Genomic DNA, 24368 nt, shown 5'->3' on the forward strand with positions numbered 1-24368 from the left:
GAACAAACAGTCATGGCGGTTTCACTGCTGTAAAAGCTGCCTGTCTCCATGTTTTCATCATACTTTACATGATAAATGTTCTTTTTCCTTTTTCCTTCCCTTTTCCCTTTAACGGACAACATGGAGGCTGTTTTGCTCTCGCAGTCAGTTTTTGTCCAGCGTGTTGAGTCGACAGGGAATAACCAACACAGACGGTCTCTTTCTGTCAGCAGCTGACAGCACGAAGAAGGTCCAGCAGCCTTTTTCTGCAGTGTAAGTATATTTTTACATATTATTCATCAGGCTGTCCCATTTTAAACGCAGCCCGGCCTCAAACGCCGACTGACCCACTTGCTGCCGTGAAGCCTAAAACAACACTCTTATTTGCTAACGATCAGACAGAAGCCCCTTTGAATAAGGCGGGATGGTTGCTTCGTTGTTCTGCCTCGCTGCTGGGGTGTGTTGTTGTTCCACCGTCAAGCAGGTGGCGAAGGTGATAACAGAACCGAACTGGTGTGTGTGTGTAAAAAGAGTGAAAAGAGGACGACACACACTCGCTGTCGTGTCACACGTCGCCCGATGTAACGGCGGGTCTTCGTCGCGGCAGGGCTGGGAGTCAGGCGGCTCTGGTGGCCCCTGTGGTCAACAGCGGTTTGAGCATCACCACCTCTTATGGCAAAGATCAATCTGCTATATTCCTGCTTTAGACAGCTGCCTGCAGAATGCAGAGCGATGAGGCTTTTCTAAGATTAATAACTGCAATATGATCTGCTTTAATTTCGCTGAGCTGAAACTAAAGTTTAAGAACAACATATAACTCAGTTGAAAGGCCAGTGAGGTGACAGGCTGGTTGTTCTGCCGTCTGGCAACACAGAAACTTCTGCTGTCGTGCCAACCGACGGGACAGCAGCGTCCACAGTCTGACCTGGTGCAGGCATTAAGAACAAATCACTCGAAATCTTCTCGCTGTTAGTGTTGTTTACGCTTGTAGGTCCACTTCAAGTATTCATAACACGTTCACAACGCTCATAAAGCACAACGCGGACAGTAAAACACCACGACGAAGGGTCTGCAGCCACAGAGACTGACAGCACGATGTTCACCATCTTCGTTTAGCGTGTTAGCATGCTAACGTTTGCTATAGAAGGCTGAGAAGGACACCTGAGGCTGGTGTGAACGGTCACTGACAAGAAGTAATTGGGCTTTAAATTTTGATTTAATTTTTTGGACGACAGTGAAAGATATAAATTTAAGAGATCACCAAAGTTGTGAATATTTAACAAACTGAATTCACTGTGGTTTTGTTGTTTGATGTTGAGAGAACAACATCACACCGTAATTCTGTGAGGTTCAGCACGATTTGATCGTTCCGTCAACACTGATTTGCATTCGAACTGACACATCACAGCCGAGTTGGGTTGCGGGGGGCGAAGTATGTGTCCTGCACACAGGAAGGATTACAGCCCAGCTGAGTCAGCACACAGGAACAAACAGGATTAGAAATGATGAAACAAACGCTCAAGTTCTGCACAGAATAATTAGCTTCAGTCACCGTGGGAGGACAAGCAGCTTCCCAGCCGTCTCACTTCATCAGAGAGTGAGACGGTTCATCAGAGAGGCGAGTCGCTCACAGACGGGAACACGAAGCCAGCAGGTACGGCGCCACAGGCTTCCGATGGCCTTTTCCCTTCTCTGACAGGCGGATGCACAAAACCTCAGCAGACGTGAGAGGAAACGCGCTGCAGCTCAAACGTGTTAGCGTATGAAAGGATGAGCTCTCAGCACTGAAACACTTGAACCGTTTCACGCAAGAAGCCTAAATTTCTATCAGCTCATCCAGACATGAGGCGGGAACGTTCACAACATTCATCTTCACCCCTCCCACTCATTAGCTCCAGCGTTAGCATCAACCCGACATTTTTAATTTATGACCACGTGAAGCAGCTGCCTGCTCATTCCCTCCTCTTCCTCCTCGTCAAATCTGTCCATTTCTCTGCTGTCATGATCATCTGCAGCGGCTGCTCGGGCTCGTCTGAACAGGAAGTAGTTTGACCAAGTCTGGACTTTTCCTCCTTCTGGGAACTGTGACCAGTCCAGTAAAAGTCGCTTTTTGAAAGAACATTAGAGCAGTTTTTCATGATTAACCACATTTACTTCACCACGTGAAGACGAGGAAGATCAGGCTGCAGCTCGCCGTTATTTTCATCACAAGATGAAGTGCGATTGTTTTCTTGATAATGAAACCTTTGATCTGACACTGCTATGGAAAACGTGCAGGCTCAGTGTACGACTCGGCTGATCCGTAATTAATTTTGAACTCCGCAACATCAATCAGTCCTCAAATGAATGATGGTCCAATAACGCAAGCAGTTTTAAAACATCAGCTCAAGCTGTGGGAAATTATAGCAGGCATTTGTCACTGCTTTCTTTCATTTTACCAAAGAATTAAGACACTGAGAATCTTAATTGATAATGAATAATTGCAGCCCTAAAACCATCATCATCACCACGCGTCAGTCCTGTGCTCTTCCTCCTCACTCACCGCTGAGGGAAGACTGAGGCTTTCAGCTCGCGCTCGGCTCGATGCGTTCGGCCGCGAGGTTGGGCTCGGCCTCCGGAGGGAACAGGCCGTTCCTCCGAGAGCTCGGCTCAATGCAACTAATTACTGACCATTCTTTAAATAACAATAGGCTCCAGCAGCGGGCAGATTTAATTGTAGAGATTCTGAGGTGACTGAGGCAGGAGCTGAGCCTCATTATGTGTGGGTGGGGGCTGGATTTCAGCCAGTTTGGGGGAAATTAACACCTGTTAGAGAGAAACAAAGAAACGTTAAATGCAGCTGTTTGATGCCTCACATGTTAAAGTAGGAAGAACAGGCAGGAAACGTTCCCCTCTCAGACTTTGTTTAAAACTGATGTATTTGGTACTTCAGTCGGCGCTCAGAACTGGCTGTGCATCTTTTCCTCCCTTGTAGGCGTTGTTTTCATCATCACGTTGGCCACTCACTCCCAGGCTTCCAAATGTTTCCAGAATCAGGAAACGAGGTTTTCTGGAGACATAAAACCGTGAACGTCCTCGTCGTGCCTTATTTCATGTCTAACGAGCACTTTGTTTGTGTCTTCAGCAGCACTGTTTTCCAGCGACCTCCTGCTGTGCTGCTTTTAAAGGATGCCTGAGTCGAACACGACTCTCAGCTTCACGACACAACAAAGCTCAAGTGGAATGAAGGTGTACAGCAGAGGAGGAAGCTGCCAAACGTCAGGCTGCTGATCATCCTGTGACAGCTAAAGTGCATAACATGACGAGTTCATGATTCAGAGCTCGTTTTTCTTTTGTCGTACCACAGCGCTGTCTGTATTAACCTTTTATGTGTCATGTTATGCACGCTGAACCGGGCGGTTTAACGGCTCAAACACAGGAAGCTGGTGTTTGTGTCCCAAAACTTCCATGTTCTTCTTATTTTAACCTTCAGACTGTAATCCTTTCCTAAAACCTTCAGCGTTTAGGAAAGATGCTAATAAAGTCAGCATCGGCACTCCTGGAGCATCAAGTGCACAAACAGAACCAGAAAGAAGTTTTATGGTGACAGTCCTGCAGGTGTGTTGCTGCAGCGCTCATACATTTACTTTGTCTGTCACTTCCTGTCCCAAGTGTGGCCTGGAAATCCATTTCTGCAGTTTGTGCGTCTGACTAAAACCCATTTGTCACGCAGAAGAAGACAGTAACGTCTCTGATGAATAAAGCCGATCTGAGTCAATCTGCAGGCTTCGCTGAGGATATAAAAGTGTTTTTATCCTGGAGAACAAACTGAAATGCCACTGAAATGCCACAGCTCGTCATTTAGCGCGTTGAAGAAAAACGGCGGCTCGGCTTCTTCTCTTAATGATGTGTTTTAAATGAGCGGCGGCGGCGGAGTGCGGGTCAGAGGTCAGTCAGAAGGAAAAGGCCGTGAAAAGCAGCGCGAGCCCTGCGGATTCTTAGCGTGAATCACATGTTAGAAGGTGGGAGCTGATGCAGGAAGTGACATCATGTACAGGTGGAATGCCCTTACGTACTCACTGATGTGACAGACGAATTAGACGAAGAGAAAGGTCACCTGTTTTCTGTTTCTACGTTAGGAGGCACAAACACCCTGACGGGCTTTTATGTTTTCATCCTGAGGTAACACGTTATTACTCTTCTGTGATGTTCATATTCATTTGTTCAAACTCTAATGTCATCACTTCGATTATCTCAAGATACTCTGCAGTTTTCTGTTTTTAATTAGTTTTTTTTCATTTCATTTTCTTTAATAGTTCAGAAACGTTTCAGTTATCAAACACAGCAGCTTCAAACGGTGACGCTCATCTTACTACTCTAAAGCTTCTTTTCGCTTCTTTTACTCCTACAGGAGACAGACGCCTTCAGAAATGACACTTACATGACACTGTGGCTGACTAAAGCAAATGGCCGCTGACCAGACTGCCATATTTGCTGTGTTGGCAGTGAGAACGGGCTGGTTAAATTGGTTGAAGGTAGTTATGAATCATGTAGACATCCCAGTCTCAGCGCACATTAGCTCCAGTGCCTGCTCGTGTTTGTTTGTTGTGTTGATCAAACTTTAACACTTTTTCCTGTTTTTGCCTTCAAAGACGAGCTGAGAGCTGCAGAGGACAGAAGTCTCACTCCGCTCTCCTGGCCGGCTTCCTGTCTCTGCTCTGAGACACACGACGACGTGCTGAATGTGAACTGCTGGTGCGTTCAGTGTCTCTCTGTGTGCGACAGTGACAGTGTGATGACAGGCAGCAGGTTTTCAACTGATCTGCAGTCAGGCGGGAGGATCGCCCTGAGGACGGGGGAGGAGGGGGAGACAGGGTTAGAGGACCAATCAGCAGCGGGGAGCTGTCAGGACCAATGAGCGTCAGTGCTGAGGGAGAGCCGCAAAGGATGAGGGGGGACAAAACTGACCCACGATCAGCACTGAGTCCTCATCAGTGAAAACTTTTGAGGTTGGTGCGTACATCAGAGATTTGTTTCCTGAGCTCAACTCAAAACAACTAAATAAGATTTTTGGACCCGTCGACCAATAGACGAGTGTTTGAATCTGAAAATTACTGAACATTTGAAGGGTTGCAGATCACTTTCTGCTGGCTTACTTCAGACCCATAAGTTTCAAGGTTAACGTATTTGTGTTAACTTTGATGATCTTCTTCAACACAAAAATACTCAGTTTCCTGTCACAGATGACAGACAAAGTAACCCTGAAAAGTCCTAAAACTGGAGTCTCAGTCAAGACTAATCCTGAAAAACCTGGGCTAACTGTGTAATGTCCGACAAAATCCCATGAAGACACAAATGACAGTGAAAACTGAGGAAACACCTCAGAAAGTCAGAAAGAGTGTGGGATAAAAGCCCTGAGACAGTAAGTCTGAGAGTCAGGAATGAGTTCAGGAGAGTCAAAACTCTTGGTCTTCTGACCAAGTTTGAGTTGAGTGAAACATTTTTGCAGACTCCGTAAAACATCTAAACCTTGTAAGTGAGATTTGCAGCTCCAGAAGACCAGCGGTCACGTCTCCGTCCAGCAGGAGGTCCGGCTCACGAGCACTGAGCTTCTGCTGAACGACGGCTCAGTGTCGGCTGACGCCTGTCAGCGAGCATCACGTCCAGCTGCAGGCGGGGAGCGCCGTCCTCCCACAGCTTAACCCCAAAATGTCACGCCGACGCTCGCCTGCCGCTGAGAGACATGAAGAGACGATCTGAGGAGCCGCTTGATGGTAATCTGGAGGAACAGCGTTAGCGACGACGTGCTGTGACATCATCCCAAGGCTCGGAAAGAAACGACGCAACGCGGTTTGGTTTTGACCCCGCGTCCCGTGACCATCTGCAGCCTGCAGCAGGAAACATCAGCATTCATGTGTGGAGAAAATCCAGTCCAGTACACACACGTAGACGTGACTGGTGCTGCGTTCAAGTACAAACAGCTTCTGTGACGAAGGCCATGCCAGGCCCCAGAGCATCCTGTCTCTTATAAAGTCAGTGCTAAATAGCAAGAACTGCCCTGAAATGTAAGTGATATCCCCGAAAAGTCAAATAAAAGGCTGAAAAGTCCAATGCAACTCTGAAAAGTCCTCAATAAACCTAAGAAATCTGTCACAATCTGTAATAGCTCTGCATCCCCAGAACAACCTTGAAAAGTTTAGAATAACAGTTTGAGGAAAAAGTCCAGAATACATCTGAGAGTCTGAAACAGACCGAACAGACCACAAGCCAACATAAAAACTGCTGCGTAAATCCTGGATAACAACAAAAAGTCACGAATAGATCTGAAATCAGTTAGTTGAAACATAGCAGTAAGCCAGAAAGCTCGGAATAAACTTGAGAAGTCAGGGAAAACTTTGGAATTACTGGAGCAAGTTGAGGAGAACTCTGAAAGCCATGAACAGTCCAGAAAAACTGAAGTCTGAGATAAACCTGAACATTTCACAACCCTGAGAGCCATGAAGAATCAAGAAATCCCAAAACACTGAAATAAAGAAGAACCCTGGAAAAACTCAACCACATCTGATCCTGGAAGGATAATCCTGAAACACCACAATCACATTTAAAAGTCTGGGATGAAAATCAAAAGTCCAGCATAAGGCTGAATCATTCGCCAACGCCAATACGACAGCCTGACAACCAGACAGAATTTCATTTCAAGACAATCGCAAACGTCCAGAGTGTGAAGCCGAAAACCAGGAAAATCAGCTGAGTTTTACACATGAAGACGAAACGTTGCATCTACGTAGAAACGAAGGGAAACAGCAGGCCACAGCGTCTTCAGTGATGAAGGCACTGAAGGAAACACTGAACAACAGCAAGTTCCACGTGTTAAGACGAGTCTGGTGAAAAAAGGGGGGACACAGTGATTAAAGCGTCACTGAAGGACTCGTCCAGGTAACAGCCTCCTCCGCACAGGAAGAAAAGCATTTAGCTGAAAGCCGGAGGCGCGGCGGTGATTTGTTTGGCTGCTCGGAATATGCTGTTAAAAGGTTTTGTCTCTGTTGTTGAATCACTTTGTCCTTTCTTTCCCTGAAGCTTTTTAAATAAAAAAGAATGAGACACGACACAGAACAGACACGGAAAAGGTCTGTGAAACAACCACAAGAGCCCCCGTCTAAAACAGACAGCAGGTGGAGGGGGGCACTTCAGTCCAGGTTTGGGCTTTAACCTGCAGAGGATTTCGTCTGGTGAAGATGCATGAATCCTGACATCCCGTCGAGAGATTCAAACCTGCAGCTGTTCAGCGTCAGCTTTAAAGCCTTAATCTGCTTCTGTCAGACTCTGTCATTAGTTTTCTTTCAGTCTGCAGGGTTTCCTGCAGCCACAGAGACATGAAGGAGTCTGATTCTTCCTCCAAAACCCAGCAGGGACCTGAGCCTCAATCAAACCAGCATCCGACTGTCAAATGTCGCCGTGTCTGTCATCAGACCAGGCAGAAGGGCTTTAAGTCACGGTGCCACCAGGGGGCGCCGTCACCGAGGAGGGTATGTGCGATAAATCCATTAGGTTGGACAGCGAGGTAATTTGTTTAGTTATGATTATGAGTACATTCAATATTTATTTTGGACTTTTTTCTCAATTGACTTCCCAGAGGTTTTATTGACTTGAAAGCTTCAAGTACAGTTTGTACAAATATTTGCACAGGACACAATACCTGCCTTTACCTGCTTCTCAAGGCAGATACTGACAAGGATAACGGATAATTTAACATTTCTGGATTTTAACAACGTGAATTTTATGCACACCTGATGGTAAGAAAAGCTGCAAACTGCTGCTCTCGTCTTCAGTGTTTGTTAGCAAACATCTGCTAAAACCAAACAGGACGAAGACCCGACAGACAAAAGACGGACGACGGGTCTCCTCTCCCTCCCACTGCACAAAACTGAAGCCAAAATACAAAAGCTGTCATCTTGTTCTGGCGATGACATTTGGAGAACAATGTTTTTAAGAATGTAATTTTTTAAATTGTGACTTGACTGACAAACTTTTGTGTGAGCGTATTGGTCGTACGAAGTGCGTGTCGGCTGGAGTGACGACACCATCAGTTTTCAGTTCTGTCACCAAGCGTGAAATCTGCCAGGAAAATGAAGGCCAACTGAAGATCCAGTGAACCTATTTGTACAAAAACTCACAGAAATTTGTCAAATAAATGTTGAGATGTGAAGTGGTGCTCAGACCGTCAGACGTTCCCATCCAGAGAGAACAAACCCCAAAGTGCATCAACGACACGCTGCGACTGTCCTTCATCAAACCAGGCGGTGACGAAGCTGAGATGTTTTATGGTCTCTTCATCCTGCAGCACAGCTGACCGCAAACACAAAGCGGATCCATGAAGCACAGGAGACGTCTGAGATGGATCGGCTGGCCATGATGAATGAGCTGCAGGAGCTTTGACATTCAGAAGGACAAGAGACGCAGCTTGTTCAACTCCCACAGGAGGAGGAGGAGGAGGAGGAAGAGGAAGAGGAGGAGGAGGAGGAGGAAGAGGAAGAGGAGAAGGAGGAGGAGGAAGAGGAGGAAGAGGAGGAGAAGGAGGAGGAAGAGGAAGAGGAGGAAGAGGAGGAGGAGGAGGAGGAAGAGGAAGATGAGGAAGAGGAGGAGGAGGAGGAAGAGGAAGAGAGAAGTCAGACTTCGATGATTCGATGAAGACAGAAACACGACTCTATAAATAATGATGTTGCTCCGTAAATGCAAACAAATCTTTAATTGAAGGAAATTGAAAATGCGATGATGTTTCCATGTTCACAACCTCTGCTGCTTCTGCTGCCCCCAAGTGGCCAAAAAAATCAGTTTCTGTAGATTTGATGATGTGACTTGGATGTGAAGAAGTAAATTAGTATTAAAAAGCAAAACAACTCTTTGATGTCACCAGTACTTGAAGTACCCGGTGAAGTGATGGTAGTAAAGGGAGGCATCACGTGGTGTTACTGTGTCAAAGCAGTCCAAGCCCATCTGAGAGACGGATTGAACTTGTAGCCGTGAGGCTGAAGCAGGTCAAAGGTCAACATCTCTGCCCTGTGGCCGCTGTGGCTGCTGTGGCCGCTGTGGCCGCTGTGGCCGCTGTGGCTGCTGTGGCCGCTGTGGCTGCTGTGGCTCACCACGGAGGGTTTCACCTCCTTAAGCATGTCCTGTTCATGTCCTGGACCACAGCCAAAACAACAGTCCAAGGAGACAGACGAGGGGTCACAATTATTCTTGTTGCGTAAGCGGGGCGCCTGTGGGGCTCCCGTCCACCAATCAGGAGCTGAGAAGTCTGTCGGTGACGCTTTGATTCACTGCAGCTGGCAGACCAAATGCAACCTGAAAAACAAGCTGCTGAGGGTGGAGGAGCACGAGAGGCGACTGGTGCTGTTGTCCAGTTCAGACAACGTTTACAGCCAAGGACGCTGAATGTCCACACCTGGAGCCACAGATGGTTTACAAATAAATATGATTTATAACTGAATAACCAGATGATGATGGAGCAACAGAAACAGCCTCAAAGGTTCTGAGTAAAATCTAAAAACTAAGTGACCCCAGTCTGATGTAACTGGCTTAATAATGACTCCACAGCTGTTTCATTTTCCTGAATTATTCTCTTCCGGGCTGAATATTTCATAAAAGCATTTAAGAAAAGTATTTTGACTCAAGAAGAAAAAGTGGACAAAGTTATACAAAGTTCATTGACTCATTAATGAATCGACATGAGTCACCATAAAGCAGCCGCTCTTTTACTGCCACACCAGATCAGCTGACCTGACCTGAGGATACACCTGCAGGTCCTCGCTCCTTCAGGAGCCTCCTCGTGTCCTCGGAGACACCAGGATCACCTAATCTAACCCCTCTAATCTAATCCCATTTAACCAACGAGGTGGCAGATCAGGCAGCAATCACGAGTCATGTTCTGGAGGATGTGTTGACATGTTTCGGCGTTTTAAGGCTCCGTCACATGTTGAACACCTGGCAGACAATCAGAAATGTCTAATTTCTGCTCCGTCAGTGCTTTTGGAAGCAGAGAACCAGACTGCACGCTGAGCTCAGGAAAGAGCTGACACCTGATCACAGGTGAAAAAGGTGCAGAAAAGCCTTTTGTCAGCACTTCCTGTTACTTTGTCCAGCCCATGAAGACATGATGGAGAAATATCTCCGAAAAGAGACGGTAAACGCACAAGGGTTTCCCGTTTTGTCTCATCTGTGACCACTCTGCACACACGTGATCTCAGTGACACCAGTTGGCTCGTGTGTCGTCGTGGAAACATGCGGTGCTGAATGAAAAGCAACACAAACGACATGAACATGCGTGACTATGAACCCCCACTTCCCTCTGTGACGAGTGGACTCTGTGGGTAATGAAACCAGCCGACCTCCGACCTTCATCGCGGCTCAGCTGATGATGATTTTCAGAGGTCACGCTGACTGAACTGAGTTTAATCTGAGCTCCACGCTCAGCTTTTTATTACTGAATGGAAACAGACTTTTTAACTGGTGGCAGAATGATGACCGAGAACAAGCAGAAGGCTTCACTCTGAATGTAGAACAAGACAAATTCTACCAGGAGTCCAGAAACAAGTCCGAGTCAAGGCTCAAACAACTGAGAGTCAGGCCTCAAGTCTCAAGTCATTCAAGGTGGAGTCCAGTTTAATCACTCGAGAGATTACAGGTCGAATCTGAAGTCATTTGGAAGCGACAGACTGAAACAGGTTTGAGTTGGGTCTCAGCTCACAGCTCACTGAAGGGAAGTTCAACAGGACCTGAAACTATTCCAAACCCGCCTGGGTCCAAGTTCACTGGAATCAAGTCCTCCTCAGGTCTCATCTCAGTCTGACAAGGAAATCAAACTTAAGAATCAGAAACAACATCCTCCTGTTGGTCTGTTTAATCATTTTATCTTTAAATTTACTGCCCACAGCCTTACTAATCGGTTATAAGATGCTCATTTTCAAGTATTTACGCAGATAAAATGTCTTTGCCGATACACACACGTCCGTCTGGTTATATTCTGAGTTTTCAGTAAGAAAGCAGATTATTGGGATTACGAATTGAGTCCATAAAAAAGAGCATAAAGCAGAAAAACCTTTATTAACACTGACACACAAAAAGTGCAGATGAAGACTTCAGACGGCTTAACGAGGTCGTTACTATCAGACACGCTAATGAATTGCTGCTACAATGTGCAAATTCCTCTTGATTAAATCCCATTATTCACCCTCCATCTTTTTTTTTTCCTTTCAGAAAGAAATTGCATTTGTTAGCCAACAATAGAGCAATCGGGTAATTGAGACAGATCAGCCGGACGCCTCCGGCTCGGATTAATCTTTAAAGGTGCAGCAGCCTCATTTAGTTTGGATGTTAGGAAGATGAGATGAGGTTACTGATTGGACGTGATGCTGCTGCTCAGACTGTGATGTTCAGGTCACACGGTTGGATAACGAGTCTGATTACGTGTGATTAATGTGTCTGGTTGACAGGTAGGATCAGGTTTGGGTCCAGGTCCAGGTCAGGTCAAACGTCATCTTTGTCAAGACTCGAGCAGTTGGAGAGATGTCTCTCATCACCGAGATGAGTCAAATCTCAACGGAGTAACATAATTTTAAACTAATCCACCTCAAGTTTCGAGTTATTTGAGACAAGACTGAGTCAGGATTTAAATCTCAAGTCTTTTAAAGCAACCTCAAGTCAAGTGTCGAGTCATTTGAGACTCGAGTCTCAAGCAGTGAACACATTAAACAAGCAACTGGAGACACTTGCCTAAATGAATGATAACAACAATAATAATAATAATAATTTGATGCACGTCTAATTGCAAATCACTGGAGTCGAGTCTCAACTGATGTGACACTTTACACGATGTGCTGCACCTGAAGCTTTAAAAAGCTTTAATAAAACAGAAACTTTTCATCAGAGCGACTAAAGAAAGCAGCAGACGGTGTGTCGATGTTTCTGCTCCCAGTAATTCCTTGGGATTTTGGTTTAGATCTGCTGTCCTTTTGTCCCACAGATGGTGTGTTTTTCCCCTCATATGAACCATCTGCAGCGAGTCGTCACATGCTGGTGTGATAATCAGAGGCAACACTTCAGCGTGGAGACCAGCCTCAACATTAAGTGAGTGGATTTTTGAAGCCTCTCAGACTCACACTGAAGTTTTTCTTCAGTGCAGGAAAGTCTGGTTTCTGCTGAAACCTCATCACCTCATTCTGCCATCATCTGAGGATCTACCTGATCAGTCATCTGTCACAGGACAGAATGATTCAGTCTGCAGCCAAACAAAACCAAACTGTGAAAACAGGGAAACATCCATGTTGTCAGAAGTGCTGGGATGACTGGGAATGCTGAGCTGCTGCATACAGTGAGACACACACCAACCTCATCACACCAAAGCCATCAGCGGGGAATTACTAGAAATCTACCTTCACCTGCCAGTTTGTCAGGTGCACAAAGCAAAGCTCCATAAACACACGGATGGATGAGATTGGTTTTATTATACCAACATAGAGGATTTTTTTAACCCAATGGCTAAAACATTTCCCAACCAGCAGGGTCAACTTTATAAGAGAACATCCAAACACGTTCCCTAGAAAGTACAATATATAGACAAAAGTATCCAGACACCCCTCTCTATGGGGCTGTTCCTCAGGATTTGACATCTTGGACAATGCTATGCTTCCAACTTTGTGGTAACAGTTTGTTGAAGGCCCTTTTCTATTCCAGCATGACTGTGCCCCAGTGCACAAAGCAAAGCTCCATAAAGACATGGTTGGATGAGTTTGGTGTGGAAGAACTTGACTGGCCCACACAGAGCCCTGACCTCAACCCCATCCAACACCTTTGGGATGAACTGGAACGGAGATTGTGAGCCAGGCCTTTTGGTCCAACATCAGTGTGTGACCTCACAAATGCTCTACTGCATGAATGGGCACAAATTCCCACAGAAACACTCCAACATGTTGTGGAAAGCCTTCACAGAAGAGTGGAAGCTGTTAGAGCTGCAAAGCTGTCTGAGTGTTTAGAATGAGACGACATTAAAGTCCCTGTTGGTGTAAAGGTCAGGTGTCACGATACTTTTATAGTTTTTTTATATAGCAAGTGATTGTTTGGCAGACAGAGAAGTGTTTCTAATGTCCACTACGTGTTAGAACATCAATTCACTTCAACATCAATGCAAACTGAGCATTAACACTTTCATGAAGGTACAATTTGAAACTGTGTGAATTTCCTGGCTGAACAGATGATGTGTTTAGCTCCTTGTCTTATGAAGGCTGAATAACAGTTGAGCTTCTTGTATTGAAGTGAAGCTCCTTGTAAACTTTCCTAACGCGGCTCTAATCACTTTATTTTTCCTCACAATGAATCACATGACCACTCGTCACTCTCTGTGCCTCCTCTCTGGCACATGTGCCGTCTGGTCGCGATGTCCCAGTCGATGTCACACATGATCCTGACTGATAGTGAGACCTTTCTTCTTCTGTGGTTTGAGGCTGTCGCTCTGCTCGAGGCTCAGTACTCCTCCTCCCTCTGACAGTTTATATGGAAAGATGTAGGAAGGTTCCCTCTGTTTTCATTCCTCCCTCTGTTGTTTTCTCACCTCTTTCATTTCTTGTGTTGCGTTTTTTGGCCGAGCCGACAGCGAGCTCATAAACAGACTCTGTGGTTCTGTCTCTCCCACGCAGAGATGGAAATATAACGCAGCAGCGTGAGCGACTGTCGCAGCAGAGCTTCTGAAGACCAGGCTGGACTCAGACTGTGTGATACTGTGTGAAATGGATGTGCAAATGTTATGCAAATGCGCTGAGAGCATATCACAGCTTCAGATGGAGTATCTCACCTCTGAAGGGGGAGGAGAGAGTTTCCTTAACAGCCAAACTCCCCCGAATCGAGACAGGACAGACACTGGTGATTTATCTGCTCTTCTCCTAAAAGATTTTCTTTGGTCCTGACTTTGCCACAAGCTCCTCTGATTAAACACCACCATGCAGATGTGAATGTGATCAATCATCAATCAGTCACCTGCTGAGCTGAACTCAACTTATCACTGCAGTTAGGAGGTGCTGCTCCGACTGATCGACAGTCCAAGAGGTCCAACAGCTGGTCAGTTCTGGACCAAAAAGAGATCATTCACACACGGAGGGATAAGATAAAACTGTTAAGCGTGTCTGTAACTGTTAAGGTCAGGCTAACGGTTGGATGACAGACTGTTCGGAAGGCCTTCATAACAAAGACGACTTCTGCTTGTGATGAGATATTCACTAATTGGTTGCATCTAGCAGTTATTGGTCTCCTTGATTAATAATGATCGGAATTGGCCCTGAGAAAACGATATCGGTTCATTCCCACATCCATCACTTGTGCTGACTGTCGTCTCAAGTGAAACTGATCTGAAACTTTCAACCAGAGAGATTTTGGTATTATGTCACTTTCTCAGTCAGTCCCTGTTAGAGCGGCTGAAGGTTGTGACAGCACTGGTGAGGAAACCTCTGCATCAGCAGAATCTGGCTTTCCCCTCCTCCCACCCAGAGGCATCTCCAGATAATTTTAGATAAGTGATGTTGTTGGGCCCTTCTGTCCTCATTAAGCCGGCCCGGATCTAAACACATACACATGAATCACACGGCTCATCACTAATTTAACGTAGACGAATTTGTTGCACAGCAACACGCCGCCTCCAGATACAGTTTGTCTGCACTCAACGCAGAGACGAGGCAACAGCTGGGATCGACTTTTTATGTCAACGCACTGCGAGAAACATCCATCTGACGGCCTTATCTACGCTGCATCCAGCTCAGGGGGAGGAACTGAAGACTGAACATGTTTCCTCCACTACTGACATTATTTTAAGGGCTGTCAGTCAAGTCAGACTATCAAGAACTCGTGACTAAAACCAAAGCTTTTCAGCTCTCTTGTGTTTGACTCGAGGAGCTTCAGGACATCCAACATTCAAGCTCACACTGGTTAAACACTTGACGCTGACTTCCACCTCCTCTTCGACACCTCTGGCTGTCTTTTTTGAGTGACAGCTGCTGCTCTGCTGCAGGAGACATGAGGGATGTTGTCACGAAAACAAAGACGTGGTGAGATTAGAAAGTGGACGAAGGAGGAATCGCAGAGTGACGAGTGTTGTGGTCACTGAGTCTAAATCAAATTCTCTTCCTGTTTTGGCTTCAGTGTGTCGATACCGAAGCCTCAGAGACACAATCAATCAAACAGAAAATCCAACTGTGGCCACACCAATAAAAGTAGCAGAAATTACATTTTACATTTCAATTCATGGCACATCAATCCTACAGGTAAACACCATCAGAAGACACATCACCGCACCACACATCTTCCCATTTCTCCACCTTTACAACCTGAGGAACAAACGTCCTGTGTGATCATTTTAAAAAGGTTTGTCCTTTTTCAGCTCTGCTGTCCACATCAACAGTCGGGCTCTGAAATTTGTTGGACTCTTCTGGCCCACCAACAGCAGAAAAATCACAGGTTCAAAAGTGACACAAAGCATTTTTGCAAGCTACTCGTCCAAAGTTTAGTCGTAATGAACTGTAGTGCAGCAGCAGACAGAAGAAACGTCATCTCTCAACTTCCTCTTACCTTGAAGAGTCGCAGGATGTTGGCCACCATGATGGACACGGAGCTGGCCGACGCCCCGATGACGCCCACCACTTTATCCGGCTTGGCGAAGATGGGCGGGTCTCCGTTGGCACAGCGGACATCGGAGCCGTCCCTTTCTATGAGCGCCTGGACGAAGGTCAGCGACTGCTCCAAGGCGTAGGTGTCACGCGAACACGTGTCCAGGATACGAGCCCCAAGCGTCATGTTGGGCAGCAGCTCCGGGTCCTTGTTGATGAGGTCGATGGCGAACAGCATGGCCTCCAACCGGTGGATACCCTTCTCCTTCTTCAGCTCACCACAGGGAACGCCCCTCTCGCCACGAGCATGCACAGGAAACAATCCGCCCAGAATGATGTCGCCATCCAGCCGGATGGAGTGAGCATACTCCTGCTGGGGCTGCTGGGAGTCTGTCAACACGGCGGGCCTCTGGGAAGCAGCGCCTAGTAGCCAGCAGCTCTTAAACATCAGCAGAGAGAGGAAGCAGGTGACACTCGGGGGCTTGAAACCCCTCGCCATTTTGCAGTGAGTCGAGCTGCAGGGAAAGGAAGCGTGATATGATTGGGCAGGAGGGTGCAGCGGCGGTGTGGCGAGGACAGCACGAGCCAGACCATGGAGTCTCCCGTCACCCAGGGCAGGGTCAACCACGGCAGGCAGTCCCACCTATGAACACTGACCCCGAGGTTTTCCTGCAGTACAGGTTCCTGTGTTGGACATAGCTGTCTGAGGCAGCAGAGGAGGCGGAGCTTCAGGGTCTCAGCAGCTCCAGCTTCACATTCTTCCAGAAATCTGGTTGGAGATTCAAAAAGGAAACAATCAATACATGATCAACTAGAATTAATGCCTTTCAATTGTGAGCCTCAAATTCAGTCAGGTTGCAGTTTCCATGCACGTCCGTCCAGACATCATGTCTGTAGTGAACTCTGTTAAATGGTGCAACATGTGATGACACTGAGCTTCGACAACCACCTGAAGCTCAGTGTCATCACAACTAATGAGCTTGTGGTGCCCTACAAAGCTTCAAATATGGATGTTGCTGCAGATTGTAGAACGTGGTGTCTTCACACACGTGTTCTACCCAGCAGCACAGAAGATCTGCACAATCAGCACAGTTTCAAGGTGGACACCCAGATTAGAGTCACCAGTTCAGTACGTGACCAGATGTGGAATCTGTTCCTGAGTTCTGCTGATGAATGATGGACAGAAAAATGACAACAAGCACTTTCTTAAATCTGCAGATGACAGCACAGCTGACGGTGCTGATCTGCAACACGGACTGCATGTTGTGGAAGACACAACAAAGGTCCTTTTCTCTGCTTGGTACACTGTTGAAAATGTTCTTGCTAATTTGTTGGATCCAGACACAAATAAATGTTAAATTAAAGATTTGCGATGGAGCCATCAGTTCTTTGTACCTGTTTCTGCTTCCTGGCTTCATGTTTGAGTCAGTCAAAAGCTGGTCTTTCAGTTAAGATGGACTCATATACTCTGCAAGCAGGAAGTGGAACAGACCAACTGTCTTTGTTCAGGAGGGGGGTGTCCACCACCTGGAATCTCTAAAACTGATTGGTTCAGACCCCTAATGTTGTGTCTGGATCATAGTGAGGAGATTGGTGTGAATACTTTGTTTATAAATATTTAAAACAGGCGTTTTTTTGAAGCACCATTGAAATTTGAATTTCAGACATTTTCACTCACATTTTAAGTTTAACAGAAGCTCTAACATAACATATTCAACAGTGCACTTCATAGGAGTGAAACAAGGCCCATCATAAGGCCTTGATTATAATCATACCAGGCTGAAAACATGTTTATTTCTGATGTTAACTTGGACATTTTGAACAAAAGTGAAGCCAAAGTTATGAGCTGAAGTGCAGCCAGCCACCAGAGGGGGCGATCGAGATGTTTCAGCTTCACTTTTGGGGAGCTCTTATGTCGTCCATCTGCTCATGTCATCCACAGCCACTCATGGAAGACTTTTCTGGTCTCATGCCTCATCAGGAGGACATCATTGGTTTGCACCTTTCTGAGCCATAGCAAATGAGTGTTGAACAATGCGTCTTGGTTATGTTCTGACAGCTATGGTTTGGTTCGGTTTAGGCACAAAAACGACTCAGAGAAAGACGTTTGGACAGAGATAACGGTTTAAAATGACTGCTTCACTGAGGTTAGATGAGCTTCATTGCCATGGCGACCATAATGGACAAATATGAGTGTGGAAACATGAAATAAACGGCTGTCACCCCTCTTAAGTCTGACATTTAGTGCATCCATCTGACCCACATGGATCACATGTTTCTATCTGGCAGGCGTCATGACATGTCCGCATACTTTTGGCCATGTATGGATGATGATTAAAACTGAGAAATCCTCTTACACTTTTACTACGTGTCTCTCTCTCTTTTCCTGTCACACACACACACACACACACACACACACACTTCTGCAGGCAAACACTATGACAGTAAGTGTCTCGTGCACACACAAAACACACAGCGAAACCGCAGAGGCGTCTCGAAGATGCGCACACAAACAACACCAGGGTCTGGAACACAACCCGCGCGCGCGCACACACACACGCACGCCCTCATGTGCGCTCGTAAACTCACGTCAGGTTTAGTTTCTTACACTAAACACGCACGCACGAGCGCATCAGCTCGACGTCAAGTTGCATTACTGAATAATCAGGTGAAATCAGAAAATCTTGAATCTGATCTGAAAGCAGCCTCAACCTGAGACCCACCCAGCAGCCTGAGTGCTTCATTACTGATTGATACTGATCGATCAATTCATTAATCGATTGATTTTACCGGTTGAGTAACAAGAGAAATAATCTGGGGGATATGACAGGAAGAGCTCGTGTCTCCAACATGGTCACATCAAAAGAAAAATGATGTACAGAATGACGTACTACTGTGTGTTAACTGGTATAATAAAAACAATCTGTAGTCAGTTTTATACGTAACCCTGGGAGAACTCATCTGAACTGTAAATGTTGCGTTCAGGTACCTTTTCTCCCCGCTGCAGGAGCAGGTGTTTCCACTGTCAGTGTCGCGGGTCAGACAGATGTTTTCTGCCTCCAGCTGTTTGTCACATCACGCAAACATTTTCCACCAAATTCCTCCACAGAGACTCGATCCGATTCTGGATCAGCATCCATTAAAGAAAAATGAATCAAATTAAATCCAAATCCACTTTTCCAGTCCCCGCAGTGATGTACAGAACGGAGCTGTTCCTGGTCCTCACACAGCAGCTTTCTGACGCTCGGGATCACCTGCAGGTGTCGGGTCGACTCCCGCCGCTCAGCTCCGGAGTCCGCGTCCCTGTCCTCCCACAGACTGCACTGCTCGCTCTCAGATCAGCACTTCGGCCGGTCACCACAGAGAAGACGTGTTCACCTCAGACTCGAGTGCTGACAGAAGACGCGCATCACTCTCTCTCCACAGTGCGCTGCGCGTGGCGGCGCGGCGCGGCGCTCCTGCGTCACAGGCCACGCGGGAGGCTCCTGGGCTCACCAGACCAGCCGAGTCCAGACTGATGCGAGTCTGAGGGTCCCAGCAAGTTCTCCGGTCGAAGAGCTGCTTTTAGGTCCGCGGAGGGACAGCATAGTCCTGGTCCGGATGGAGAGGAAAACTGACAGGAAGAGCGTGAGTGCGGCTCGAGGACTAACAGATGAAGTTAACGATCTTCATCACGCAGCCTGTGTGAGAAAGAGACTCTACTGAGAGTTAAAGCAGCAGAGGTGGAGGCAGGACGCCCCCCAGTGGACAAGAATGACTGCTATAATTCAGTGTTAACACAACACCTGAGCTTCACTCAGTAAGTTTCACTCGTTGTCAAATGGAGCTCTCTGTTGGTGTAATTAAAGTGAAACGTTTAAAAAAGACAATAAAATAAAATAATTAAAAATTGAAAATAATTTTGACTTTCCACACTGTAAACTTTGTCCTGAATTGATGTTGGGCTCGTTGTGGGCTTGAAGACAGACTGCAGAGAGTCTGATGAGCCTGCTGATCTGCAGGTACATACAGGTGTGTTGTTGCATGTGTCGTATGAACCTCTTTTGTTTGTTTGTTGTCTGACTGTTAGGGCGTCATACAAACTCCAACATACGACACATAAAAATAAGTAAAACAGCTTCAGTAATGACGATGTGCCCTGACAAATCTTTAATACACACTGAACTCACCTTGAGTCCAAGGTATTTCACTGATCAGGCCAAACCTGAAAGATGACAAAACCTCACCCGTCGAGCAGAAAGAGGTGGAGCAACACAGGAAACGTACAACAGTTTTAATATCACTCTGATTAAATGGAGGTAAACATTCGTCTGAGAGACAACAGAGACAGCCAGGGAGGTACAGGACAGATAAAAACCACACACATAAGCAACTGGTTATTTCGCTTGAATTAAAAACCTAATTTTGGGGAGTTTAGGAGTCACTAAGGAGGGGGGACTGATGTGTCATGGGCAGAGCCTAAACCTCAATGAGGAGGAGCTAAAAGGATCTTCAGCTAAAATGAAAGTGAAGGTTTGTCTGAGCGACAGCAGGACTGCAGTCCAGTCGAGTCTCTCCGATTGTCTCTGCAGGAAAGTTCAACTGAAGCCAACAAAACAGCAGAATCTCTGCCAAACGCTGGTGAGTACGCTGCCCTGCTAACACAACATGCACTGTGTTTTGGTGGAAGTACTAAACAGGTCAAAACCAAACCACAGTGACGGCACTCAGGCCAGTTGAGGTTAAACAGAATGCAGTCACAGCTGACTTCAGCTCAGGATAAATCACTCACTGTCTCCGACATCCAATTACTGAGTTTGAAAAGCACCACAGAATCCAAACAAGTGGACACAACAGAAGACAAATGCAAGGGGATAAAGAAAGACAAAAGCTGTGACACAAAATAGGAGAAGTTACACAAACTTTGTCATATCAGTTAGAAGCTGCTAACTGATGACACTATGACAGAGTTAACCTGTTAGACCAGTTTTCTTCTCTTGCACATTTAATGTGTCTGATTCAGAATCAGAATGACCATCACACTTGTTGTCCTCAGTATGAAGACATGTCTGCTGCCAGCTGTCTGCTGACTGAAGATCAGTTTCTGTGCTCCATCTGTCTGGATGTCTTCACTCATCCTGTCACCACACCATGTGGACACAACTTCTGTAAAACCTGCATCACTCAGCACTGGAATATTAATGTCCAGTGTCAGTGTCCCAACTGCAAAAAACTTTTCTACACAAGACCTGAGCTGCAGGTCAATACTTTCATCTCTGAGATGGCAGCTCAGTTCAGACAATCAGCTCAACAGGAAGCCAGCAGCAGCAGCTCACAGCAACAAGTTTCCAAACCAGGAGAAGTTCCCTGTGACGTCTGCACTGGAACCAAACTGAAGGCCCTGAAGTCCTGCCTGGTGTGTCTGGTCTCCTACTGTCAGACTCACCTGCAGCCTCACCTGACAGCTTCAGGCCTGAAAAGACATCAGCTGATCGACCCTGTGGAGAACCTGGAAGGCAGGATGTGCACACAGCACGACAAACTGCTGGAGCTCTTCTGTAAGACTGACCAGATGTGTGTCTGTAAGTTCTGCTCTGTTTCAGAGCACAAGACACATGATGTTGTTCCTCTAAAAGAAGGATGTGAAGGAAAGAAGGCAGAGCTGAGGAAGACAGAGGCTGAACTTCAGCAGATGATCCAGAAGAGACGACTGAAGATTCAGGAGATCACACGCTCAGTGGAGCTCACCAAGGAAGGTGCAGACAGAGAGACAGCAGGTGGTGTTCAGGTCTTCACCGCTCTGAAGGAGTCTGTTGAGAGAAGCCAGGCCGAGTTCATGGACACCATCAGAGAGAAGCAGAGAAAGACAGAGAAACAGGCTGAAGTCTTCATCAAAGAGCTGGAACAGGAAATCTCTGAGCTGAAGAAGAGAAGCTCTGAGGTGGAGCAGCTCTCACAGTCTGAAGACCACCTCCACCTCCTCCAAAGCTTCCTGTCAGTGAACGCTGCTCCACCCACCAAGGACTGGACAGACGTCAGAGTCCATCCACCTTCATATGAGGGGACTGCAGTGAGAGCTGTGAGTCAGCTGGAGGAGACGCTCAGTAAACTGATGAAGAATCTGTTTGAGGCTGAGCTGAAGAGGGTCCAGCAGTATGCAGTGGATGTGACACTCGATCCTGATACAGCACATCCTCGACTCATCTTGTCTGAAGATGGAAAACAAGTTAAAGATGGTGACGTAAAGAAGAATCTCCCAAACAACCCAGAGAGATTTGATTGTTGTCCTAATGTCTTAGCAAAGCAGAGTTTCTCTTCAGGAAGGTTTTATTATGAGGTTCAGGTTAAAGGGAAGACTGACTGGGATTTAGGAGTGGCCAGAGAGTCGATCAACAGGAAGGGAAATATCACACTGACTCCTCGGGATGGTTACTGGGCGATGTGTTTGAGGAATAACAGTCAGTATTATACTTGTGCTGGCCCTGCAGTCCGTCTCTGTCTGAAGTCTCAGCCTGAGAAGGTGGGGGTGTTTGTGGATTATGAGGAGGGTCTGGTCTCCTTTTATGACGTTGATGCTGCAGCTCTGATCTACTCATTTAATGGCTGCTTCTTCAATGACAAACTCTACCCACTCTTCTGTCCATGTGTTAATAAAAAAGGTGAAAACTCTGCCCCTCTGATCATCTCTCCTGTCAGTCACACTGAGTAGAACAACCATTTGATTTTCTACAGAAAGATTCACATCATTTAATGCGATAAATGTGTATTTATTGGTGATGGATGGTGTGAACATTGTTGGTCAGTCAGATTTTGATCAAAATATCTTTTCATTTTCTTTGACGTATCACATCTCTGCTTGCTGCTACAACATATCGCTTTTACAGCACTGACTGATTTTATGTCGTGCAGTTTAATGTATTCTAATCACTTAATTTCCTGCCTTCAGGACTGTTAAATCAACAGAGAACAGTTTACTTATAAATAAAAACCATTTGCATGTTAATTGATTGTCTATTGTCTGAGTTCTAAATGTTTTCTTGTCTAATTGTTGTACATATGACAAATGTTGCACACAGCACAAATTACTGAAGAGCAGTTTTTGAAAGAGAAACATGTCATTTGCTTTTCTGATTTTCTTTTCAAATAAGCAAATGTTAAATAAAGATTTTATTGTGCCTGACTAAGCTTTTGTGTATTAAAAATTGATGTTGAAACAACAGCTGATGGTTTTTCTAATGAAGATCAAATCGTGTCATTAAAGACATGAGCTGATGAGCTCCAGTCCTCCATCACATCAGAGACAGTTGGTGTGAGATAAAGTTGTGTTATTTAAGGTTTGAGCAGCTGATCTGAAAACTAAAGCACTGCTGATAGACTAAGTGACATGTGTGGACGCCCTCTAGTGGAGACACCACAATAAGAACTATTTCTCAGGGTTTTTTATTGTAAAAAGAACCTTTTTTGACAAGAACCTTTTCATCTCAAACTAAAATATTCCTCGTGTGATTGTGATGTATTTGCTTTTTATTACCAGACATCAAATGATTCTGTTTCACAAGAAGCTTTTGAACTCGTTACAACATTTTGCATTTGAACTTTTGATCACAAAATTTTCTCGTTATTTCACAAAAGGTAAATATGTTGTTAATGCAAACTTTTCTTCCTTCAAATTATAAATTGGGAAGTTTTAAACAAAAAAAATAAAATTCCTTTCAGGCCTGGAGCAGTCATATAACATGACTGATAAACATATAACATATAACATGATGATGAACTTGATCGTGAAGTTTGTGGATGATTCAGCTGTGGTCGGACACATCATCAACAGCGAGGAGTCCGACTACAGGCAGGAGGTGGAACACCTGGAGTGTTGATGCAGAGAGAACAACCTCTGCATCAGCGTGAAGAAGACTAAGGAGATGATCGTGGACTTCAGAAGGGGAAGACATCTCCCCCTTCCTCCCCTGTACATCGGAGGGACAGCAGTGGAAGTGGTCTCCAGCTTCAGGTACCTGCGTGTCCACATAACGGACGACCTCACCTGGAGCAACAACACTTCCTGCCTTATCAGGAAGGCACACCAGCACCTCTTCTTCCTCAGGAGGCTGAGGCATGCCGGACTGGGGAGTTCAGTCCTGACATCATTCTACAGATGTGTGGTGGAGAGCGTCCTGTGCTCCTGCATCACTGTGTGGCACGGCAGCTGCTCTGCAGCAGAGAAGAAGGCTCTGCAGAGGGTGGTGAAAGCTGCACAGAAGACTGTGGGACACAGCCTGTCCACCACCACAGACATTTACTCCTCCAGGTGCAGGAAAAGGGCCTCCTGCATCATGAAGGACCCCACCCACCCCTCACACAAACTGTTTGCCCCTCTCCCCTCAGGCAGGAGGCATCAAGAGCAGGACCACCAGACTGAGGAACAGCTTCTTCCCAGAAGCTGTGAGACTGTTGAACTCTGGAGGACCTCTGCAGCCCCTGCTGCTGCTAACACCCCCACCACCACCATCCTTGAATCCTTGAATGATGTTAATGTGTTGCAGGATGTTTTGATGTCTTGTGGCAGCACCAAGACTCCTCTTGGATTATATGATTATATTTTGTAACAATAAACTCAGGTATTTCATGGATAATTTAATGCATTTTAATGTCAAATATATTCATCTAACCTTCATTAAACTTTAACTAAACTGTTGTACAGACATTATTTGTATTAGATCAATAATATAAACTAATTGAAAATGTAACAATTCTTTATTCTGATCCGCATTAGCTTCCACATCCCCAAAA

General features: G+C 45.9%; 2 protein-coding genes across 4 annotated transcripts in view; one reads left to right on the forward strand and one right to left on the reverse strand.

Annotated features, from left to right (window-relative positions):
• grm8b (glutamate receptor, metabotropic 8b) overlaps nucleotides 1–19948 on the reverse strand; it is a 77789-nt gene extending 57841 nt beyond the window's left edge. Inside the window, exons 1-3 of one of the 3 annotated variants that reach the window (XM_046394212.1) lie at nucleotides 16998–17375; nucleotides 16260–16371; nucleotides 15565–16117 (exon numbers count right to left, since the gene is read on the reverse strand). In XM_046394212.1, coding sequence (XP_046250168.1) covers nucleotides 15565–16101 — 537 coding nt within the window. In that variant the 5' untranslated portion in view covers nucleotides 16102–16117; nucleotides 16260–16371; nucleotides 16998–17375. Of the gene's footprint in view, nucleotides 1–15564; nucleotides 16372–16997; nucleotides 17376–18591 lie in introns of those variants that run through there. The other 2 variants (XM_046394211.1, XM_046394210.1) reach the window with 2 other exon arrangements.
• A 7-nt stretch (nucleotides 19949–19955) lies between these two features.
• LOC124061891 (E3 ubiquitin-protein ligase TRIM21-like) lies at nucleotides 19956–22761 on the forward strand. The gene is made up of 2 exons (XM_046394213.1): nucleotides 19956–20222; nucleotides 20638–22761. Exons 1-2 carry the CDS (start codon nucleotides 20043–20045, stop codon nucleotides 22288–22290), a joined length of 1833 nt encoding a protein of 610 aa, XP_046250169.1. The 5' UTR covers nucleotides 19956–20042; the 3' UTR covers nucleotides 22291–22761.
• The last annotated feature ends 1607 nt before the right edge of the window (nucleotides 22762–24368 follow it).

The sequence above is a fragment of the Scatophagus argus genome, chromosome 7, assembly GCF_020382885.2.
Source record: "Scatophagus argus isolate fScaArg1 chromosome 7, fScaArg1.pri, whole genome shotgun sequence".
In the NCBI taxonomy this organism is placed as follows: domain Eukaryota; kingdom Metazoa; phylum Chordata; class Actinopteri; family Scatophagidae; genus Scatophagus; species Scatophagus argus.